Genomic DNA, 8618 nt, shown 5'->3' with positions numbered 1-8618 from the left:
AAATACTATAAGCATATTATAAATTATACCCAAAAACTATTCATAATTAATGCTCCAATAAATGCCAGGCCAGAATGACCTTTTCTTTGAATCCTTGAGATGACAGGATATGCATATTATGAAGAAGAGAAAGAAGAAACCAAATAGTTAAGCTGATGGAAAAAGAGAAATTCAAATTTACTTTCAATCATAACTTTTGATTCTTTATTGAGGGTCATTTAAAAAAAATATTCATTAGTCATTCCTCTAAATTCTGTGTGTGGTGTAAGAAGTGTGAAAAAGTTAATTGTTCAAATCATGCATGATCAAGAGGTGACTTCATCATCCCAAAAACAAACAGAAAATGCTTCATACCTGGAGTTTTTGTCTAGTTTAGCAAATGGTCAGTCGTTGTTCACTAAATCTTTTGTAATATTTTTCATAACATATGTGGATTCTAAATTTAAAAATTTATTTCTAGAAAACATTAATGCTTTCATTAAGACTATATAATAATTTACTTACTTAAGAATTTCCTTTCATAAAAAAATGCAAACTGGCTCCAATCCTCTCTTATTCTGTACAGTACAGCTTTAAAGTTGCTCCTCCTACATAACATTGCTTAATTTTTACACCAGAAGCTGTGGTGTTGCCTGTGCATTGCTCAGACAACCCGTGAAAGCAGTGGAAAGAAACAAGGTCTATTTATCCAGAGCAGTGACAGTGATGGATCCCAAATGTCAGAGTATGAAACTGAATGATGGTCACTTCATACCTGTACTGGGATTTGGCACCTATGCACATCCAAAGGTAACAACAGTGTCTTGGGTTTGAGGGTTCATGAGAAAATAGTCCCAGGATAAGCGTAAGCTGAAGTGGGTTGTCTGGTTCCTCTTCTTGTGTGAGTTTGCAGATGTGGCTCTTGGTTCTCAGTTCCACCAGACTAGATCTATTCCACATACAAAAAGGAAATGTGAGAATCTGCTCCAATTCAGGATCTAATCATGTGGACACCTGCTGATTATTCTGGGCTCTGGCTCTTCCTCCTGTTTAAGTCTACTTCTCAGCTTGGCAGGAGGGTTGAAACTCAGCAGTCAGAGACACAGCCTGTCAGGTTGCTTGCTTGGAGGTTGATTGCAATCAATATGGTTTCTCTGTTTATTTCTATAAGTCAACAAATCTTTCCTCCTTCCAAGTGCACATGATCCAAAGAAGTCTTTGTGGTAAAAGTTACTGGATTTGGGGTGCATGCGAAATAATGGGGGAGCATGGCAGCCTTGCTGTGGGGCATCCTGCTGAGCACCAGACAACAAATACTAGACCTGGACTCAATACAAATTCCCAGGACTATTCTCCTTTCTGGAAATTTCCCTGAAGAGAAACTATAACATCATTTTGAGGCAAACTACAACGTGACAAGGACAAGTCTAAATTCTTGGTCCATGTTAAAGTACATTGAATTTGAGTCAGAATAGTAGAGGTTTGCTCTAACATGAAGGAGCAAAATGAATAGTTCACTGAAGAGAATAAAAATGTAGATTCCAGTGTTGTCCTTAGACTACTTCTGTGTGACAAAGGACTAGGTACTTAAACCTTAAGTCTCACTTTTCTCAGCTATAAGACATAAGAATATACGCAAGGAGACATTTTTCAGAGAGGAGACTGGAGTTTTTACTTAGCATAAAGTGATATGAAAGGGAGTGATGGAGTTTGGATGTGTTGTCCCCACAAAAACTCATGTGGAAATTTGATCCCTAATTTGGCAGTGCTGGGAGCTGAGTCATGGTGGCAGATCCCTCATGAATCAATTAATGTTCTACCCGGGGGTAGGGGGTAGTGAGTGAGTTCTCGCTTTATTAGTTCCCCTGAGAGCCAGTTGTTTAAAAAGACCCTGGCACCTCTCTCTCTCTTGCTTCCTCTTGCCATGTGATCTGCTTATACCTGCAGGCTGCCTGCTGCTTTTCGCCATGAGTAGAAGCAGCCTGAGGCCCACGCTAGATGCAGCTGTCCCAGAATTGTAAGCCAAATAAACCTCTGTTTTTTATAAATTACCCAGTCTCAGGTATTCTGTTACAGCAACACAAAATGGACTAATACAGGGAGGGAAGTAAGGATCAAGGACATCACTGAGTTTCATCTTTGGTGATCCTCCAAGTGCTCTTACACCTAAGTGGAGACCAGGGCAGGGATCAGGAGAGAGCCCTGAGGACCCAGAATCTACCTCCGGTAATTTCATTAAAAAGTAGAAAGATTCTTGGGCTGGCCCGGTGGCGCACTCGGTAGAGTGCGGTGCTTGGGAGCCGGGCAGCGCTCCCGCCGAGGGTTAGGATCCCATATAGAGACCGGTCCGCTCACTGGTTGAGCGCAGTGTGGGCGTGACACTGAGGGTTGTGATCCTGTTGCCGGTCACGGTGCAGGCGTGACACCGAGGGTTGTGATCCCATTACTGGTCACGAAAAAAGACAAAACGGAAAAAAAGAGTAGAAAGATTCTGAAATTCTTAAAAGTAAATGAAGACTAGTCTGTTTCCTTTACCTTTTTGTCCTTTAACAAATGCTCTTTCAAATGTTTATCCAAATTTGGTAGACAAGCCACTTATTTTAAATTTCATTCTAACTGTAGTTTACCTAAAAGAAATGTACTTAGTTTTCAGGGCTGACACCTATTTTGCTGACCCCTCATAGACTACAGTTAATTTCTTATGTATAAATCAATGTCCTTAGAATATACATCTTTAGTCCTAGAATTTAATTGTGTCATTCAGAAAAAAAATGCTGTTTAGGAAAGACTTGATAGACTGCTGTCCATAGAAATGTTTGCTTTCAAACTAGACACTGGATGGCATTCAGAAGTGTGGATTTCTCACCATCTCCTAACTGATGATGATAATGACTGCACCTTCACTACTAGTGTTTTTATAAACCTGCTTTACTTTGGGAGACTGGAATTTTATTGTGTACTAGGCAGCATCATGTCTATGCAACAAGCCTGTGGTGAAAGGCTTAGGAATTGAGTCTCTAAAGAGCTTCTCTTTTAGACATTTCCCATGTATTCCCAACATTTATTTATTTATTTTTATAATTTTCCTTTTTTGTGGGGTACGGAGTTGACTATCAATACTTGTGTACAGTGTGTAAGATCAAATTTGGGTAATTAGCATATTCCTTATTACAAAACATGACCATCGTCTGTGTCCATTAACCAAGTTCTTGCTAACCCCCTTCATCTCCCACTTTCCCACCTCTAGGAACCACATTTCTGTTCTCTCCTTCTGAAAGTTCAGCATATTATTCTGATTGTTGTTTCTTTCTTTCTTTCTTTCTTAGCTCCCCTTATGAGTGAGGAAATTTGGTATTTTTCTTTCTGTGTCTAGCTGATTTCACCAATTTTCTCCAAGCCCATCCAAGTTGCTGCAAATGGCAGAATTTCATTCTTTTTCGGTTGAGTAATATTCCATTGTTTATATATACCATATTTTCCTTATCCAGTCATCTGTCAAAAGACATTTATGTTTGTTCCGTATCATGGCTATTGTAAATAGAGCTGCAATATAAATGGAAGTGCAGGTATCCCTTCAGCATGGTCATCTCCATTCCTTTGGGTACATACCAGCCATGGGACTGCTGGATCATATGGCAGTTCCACCTGTAGTTGTTTGAGGAAGCTCCATAATGTTTTTCTTAATGGCTGTGCTAATTTGCAGTCCCAACAGTGTAGGAGGATTCCCCCTTCTCTACACCCTCACCAGTATTTGTTATTCTCTGTCTTTTTGATAATAGCTAGTGTAACTAGAGTGAGATGATATGTCATTTTGGTTTTAATTTGCATTTCCCTGATGATTAGTGATGTTGAGCATTTTTTCATGTACCTGTTGGTCATTTCTACGTCTTCCTTTGAGAAATGTCTATTCAGCTCCTTTGCTCATTTTTAATTGGATTATTTGTTTTACTGTAAAGTTGAGTTCCTTTTATATTCTGGATATTAATCACTTGTCAGATGTATAGTTTGCAAATATTTTCTCCCATCCTATAGGTTGTCTTTTCACTATTCTGATTGTTTCCTTTGCTGTGCAAAAGCTATTTAGTTTGGTATGATTCCATTTGTTTATTTTTTTCTTTTGTTGCCTGTGCTTTGACGTCTTATTCATAAAGTCTTTGCCAAATCCTATACCCCGAAGTGTTTCTCATATGTTTTCTTTTAGGAGATTTATAGTTTCATGTCTTATATTTAAGTCTTTAATCCACTTTGAGTTGATTTGGGTATTTGGCAAGAGGTACAGGTCTTCAATAAATAGTGCTGGGTAAACTGGATATCCGTATTTAGATTAAAGAAACTAGACCCAAAATTTAATGCTAGGGGAAATTCGTGTCTTCTTGTGAATTCACTGGGAGAGGACTCATTGACTTTTGTGCCAGATTTCTTCTACATATAATACCATACCCATTTACCCAGTATTAATCTTAATTTTTAACCTCACTAAAAAATAACAGCAACGACTATAACACTTGGTTGAGTCCTATGAGTTCTTTCAGCAAAACACTAAACCTGGAGGTGTTCTTGGTGACCTCCAATGCCAGTGCTAAACCAGTGATTGCTCAGGAGTGAAGCAATCCCTGGAGTGCCCAGTCTTTACTACTAACTGGGAATGACCCAGGCAGACTGGGATGGGCTCATCACCTCACATGCAGAATTAACCAAGGCATGAGGAAAACTTGGTGCATGAGAAGGTAATGCCTTGTGCCTGCACTACCTTTCAGTCACGTGGATCTCCAAATGCTACCTTTGTTTGCTCCTCTAGGTTCCTAAGAGTGAAGTTGGGGAGGCCACAAAATTAGCAATAGAAGCTGGGTTTCGCCATATTGATTCTGCTTATTACTATAATAATGAAGAAGAGATTGGACTGGCCATCCGAAGCAAGATTGCAGATGGCATTGTAAAAAGAGAAGACATATTCTACACTTCAAAGGTATCATGTATATGGTTTGCCTGTGTGCACATTTCTTTCATAGATTATGTGAAGAGGACAATTACAGCATTCAATCAGTGGCCATTTGGTGAATTATTGCTTATCAGTACAGCTTTTATTCACATACATTCATGTATTGAAATTAGAATCAAAACAGAGAACAATGATGAATTTCTCATCATTGGGATGCCTAAATTTATGTCTTTAACATAAATTCCCTTTACTTACCTGAGTCTGAGCTCGAGGTGTTATAATTCATTACTGACCATAAAATCAGACAAAACTGTGATCAGAGTATGGCTTTTCTTATCTCATGTGTGACTTTCTCAAATTTCTACTCATTATGAATTTCAATTTTCACTTTGTTATTAAGAGAAAAGAATATGAGACAGCTCTTTGGATATTAAACAGGATAGAGCTAAGGTGTCTTGAATGCTGCACATCACAAGTTAACAGATTCTACATGATATTGCCTTCAGTTATTAAACAAAAGAGATAATTATTCTTCCCCACTGCATTGAATGGATGAGAGAATGCGAATAAGTTTATCAAATGCTTTGTAAAGTCAATCAACCACAATTCAGACTATGAGAATTCGTATTATTTCATAAAAAATTTTATTACTAGAGCAATTTTTTTCTGTGTTCTGGAGATATACAAAGAAATACTCAGAAATATAGTAGAGTTTTTATAGGAAGGTCAGGTCAAAGGAAAGAAAAGAAGAAAGGGAGTATTATATACCTTTGATCATCAGTTTGCAAATAGTAGAAAAAAGGTTTCAACGTTAGGTGACACAAAACAACAAAATTGGCTCATGTATCAATTTTAAATTCCATTATTTAACCTCTGCAGCTCTGGGGCACTTTCCATCAGCCACAGTTGGTCCGACCAGCCTTGGAAAGGTCACTGAAAAAACTTCAACTGGACTATGTTGACCTCTACCTTATTCATTCCCCAGTGTCTATGAAGGTATGCAATTGTGTGATCAAACCTATTTCACTTCTGCTGCAGGCGTGACCATCATTTCATGGATTGTTGAGTTGTTATGTGTTCAGGGGGATAAAGAGCTCTGATCAACCCACCTGGGTCAAGACTGCACATGTTATTCTGAAAACAAAGCCATGTAACCTGCTGTCTTTCCTAGATAGAGACAGACGTTAACAAATAAGAAAGTATAGAATGTAGGCAAGTATAAACCAAGTCACAATAAGTTCCCATAGGACCTAAGAAAATGATATTTATGAAAACATATCAAAAATGTGAGATTAGAGAAAGCCTGACTCCTAAAGACATTCCTTAAGAATCCATAGGCAAACTTTATGCAAATAATGGTATCAGGAATTTTCAACCACCTACCTCATAAAGGTTAGTGCTCCAGTCCTAGACATACCTGGGCACATGGCAGAAGGCGGAGATATTTATTGTGACATCTCTGAAATAACTGCTTCTGTTCCAGCCAGCAGAGGAGATGCTTCCAACAGATGAACATGGAAAATTAATATTTGATACTGTGGATCTCTGTGCCACGTGGGAGGTGAGTGATTGGAGGAAATAGCACAGAGGAGGAAGCCAAGAGAGGGGTGATCTGGTTCCCACCTGACACCTGGGAGATTAGGATGTGCACCTTGGATCTAGAAATTCAAGTCCTTTATAAGGGCAGTTTCCCTGCAGTGGTGGAGAAGAACTCATTGCTGGAATGTAGTAGAAACACCTAAGAAGATTGGAGAAAATAAGGACAAGCACCTCTTTAATTCAATGTGCAATAATCTCTCCAGCTACCTAAGGAGATCACGAGCATTCTTGCTGTCACTACCTTCTTCCCCTATACTCTGTACTACTTTTTTTCTTCTTGGCAATCAATGCCAGAAATCTTCATTGTCATTTCTTGTCACTTTTTCCTTTTAACAGTCCTATGTTGCGTTTCTCTTGATCTGCGGATAAGTGCACAAATAATTCCTCACAACCCCTTCCTCCCCAGGCCATGGAGAAGTGTAAGGACGCAGGATTGGCCAAGTCCATTGGGGTGTCCAACTTTAACCGCAGGCAGCTAGAGATGATCCTCAACAAGCCAGGGCTCAGGTACAAGCCCGTCTGCAACCAGGTGAGCACCTCAGCCTCCTCTCATTCCCGTTCTTTATGCCCTCATTTCTGTACTGCTGCCAGGTGTCCACTCGTCCTTCCCTCCTGTTCCTCTTACCTTTGTGCAACAGGAGATTCTACAGAGCAGAGCTTCTGTCTAGACGGCGTGGAGGACCATTTATTGTATCTCTGCTTGGTAAAGTCTTAGTGAAAAAGGTGGAAAAACCTTAATGCTGAATCTTGTATTAGAATTTGGGGAGGTAAAGGAGACCAGGGAGGGCTGGAATCAATCAGATCTCGTGAGAAAGTGGAAATTCTCTGAGGTGTGCAGGATGACCACGGACTGGATGGGTGAAAGTGACTTGGAGGGAACTGCGTATAGGAAGGAAGACCATGAAAACATGGAATGGGCACTTAATAAGGAAGGAGCGGAAATAGGAGAAAACAGGAGGTTAGGGTGTATATGGGGTTTGAATGCCTGAATCCTTGGTTTTGGTACCGCTGCTCTCTGGGTTCTTCAGCAGTATCATAAATAGAGGAAAATATTAACTGGACTCTATGAAAGTCAGTCAAGTTAGAGAGATGAAGTTACCTGTTTATGATGATACCTGTCTCTGGTGGATGAAATCAACACTGAGGAACTTTAGCAAAACACAGAGCTGACCTTGTGGCTGACCATCTGTCAGTCTGCTTCTTTCCCAGCTTTCTTACATCAAAACAATTGTATAAACACATTCATTCTGTGCCTGATTCTGTGCCTTGTTTTCCCTTTAGCAACTTGGAATCAAGAAGTAAGGATCCTCAGTTAGAAAATATAGCTTATAAAATTTATGAATTTGATATATAATAATATAGCACCGTGATTGGTGCTATAAAAATATATAAATGTTAAAATTGTGATTTTAATATAAGTTGTACCCCAATATTTTATTATGATAATTTTCAAAGATTCAGAAAATTTGGGGAAAAAATTATATAGAACACCCTTGTTTTCCCATCTATATCAAAAACCTCTGACATTTGGCCACATTGCCAAATACAGGTAGATACACAAGTGTGTGGGAACATCTGTGCACATATGTGCATATTTTGCTGAACTTCTACAAATTAAATTGTGGACATGAACATCCACTCCTGTACACTTCAGAAAACATGTCACAGGAATGAAGATATTCCCCCACACAATTACAGTTGCATTATTGGGTCTCAGGAAGTTATCATAATTCCCTCATATCATCTAATACCCAGCACAGGTTTTTATGTTCCATTGTTTTTCCCAAATATCTTCTGTTGTTCTTCTTTTTTTTTTTCACACACATAGCAAAAATGATAAAATGGTTGCATTTGCATAAGTATATATATATTTTTTTCCTTTTTGTCTTTTTTACTGACCAGTAACAGGATCGCAACCCTTGGTGTCACGCCCTACTGGGGACCGGCAATGGGATCGCAACCCTCGGTGTTGCGCCCACACCACGCTCAGCCAGTGAGCGGGAACCGGTCTCCACATGGGATCCGAACCCTCGGCGGGAGCGCCGCTGCACTCCCAAGCACCGCACTCTCCAGTGCGCCACCGGGCCGGCCCAAGATCAAC

The 8618-nt window shown here is 39.5% G+C and overlaps 1 protein-coding gene across 1 annotated transcript in view; it reads left to right on the top strand.

Moving 5' to 3' along the window:
• Nucleotides 1-701: 701 nt before the first annotated feature.
• The window catches only part of LOC103610426 (aldo-keto reductase family 1 member C3 homolog), a 16920-nt gene continuing 9003 nt past the window's right edge, over nucleotides 702-8618 (top strand). Inside the window, exons 1-5 of the mRNA XM_008594597.1 lie at nucleotides 702-789; nucleotides 4778-4945; nucleotides 5798-5914; nucleotides 6402-6479; nucleotides 6924-7046. Of these exons, the coding sequence (XP_008592819.1) occupies nucleotides 706-789; nucleotides 4778-4945; nucleotides 5798-5914; nucleotides 6402-6479; nucleotides 6924-7046 (570 nt within the window). The 5' untranslated portion in view covers nucleotides 702-705. The remainder of the gene's footprint in view (nucleotides 790-4777; nucleotides 4946-5797; nucleotides 5915-6401; nucleotides 6480-6923; nucleotides 7047-8618) is intronic.

This window comes from Galeopterus variegatus, unplaced genomic scaffold (genome assembly GCF_000696425.1).
Source record: "Galeopterus variegatus unplaced genomic scaffold, G_variegatus-3.0.2 Scaffold11126, whole genome shotgun sequence".
In the NCBI taxonomy this organism is placed as follows: domain Eukaryota; kingdom Metazoa; phylum Chordata; class Mammalia; order Dermoptera; family Cynocephalidae; genus Galeopterus; species Galeopterus variegatus.
This window is presented reverse-complemented; position numbering and strand designations above follow the sequence as displayed.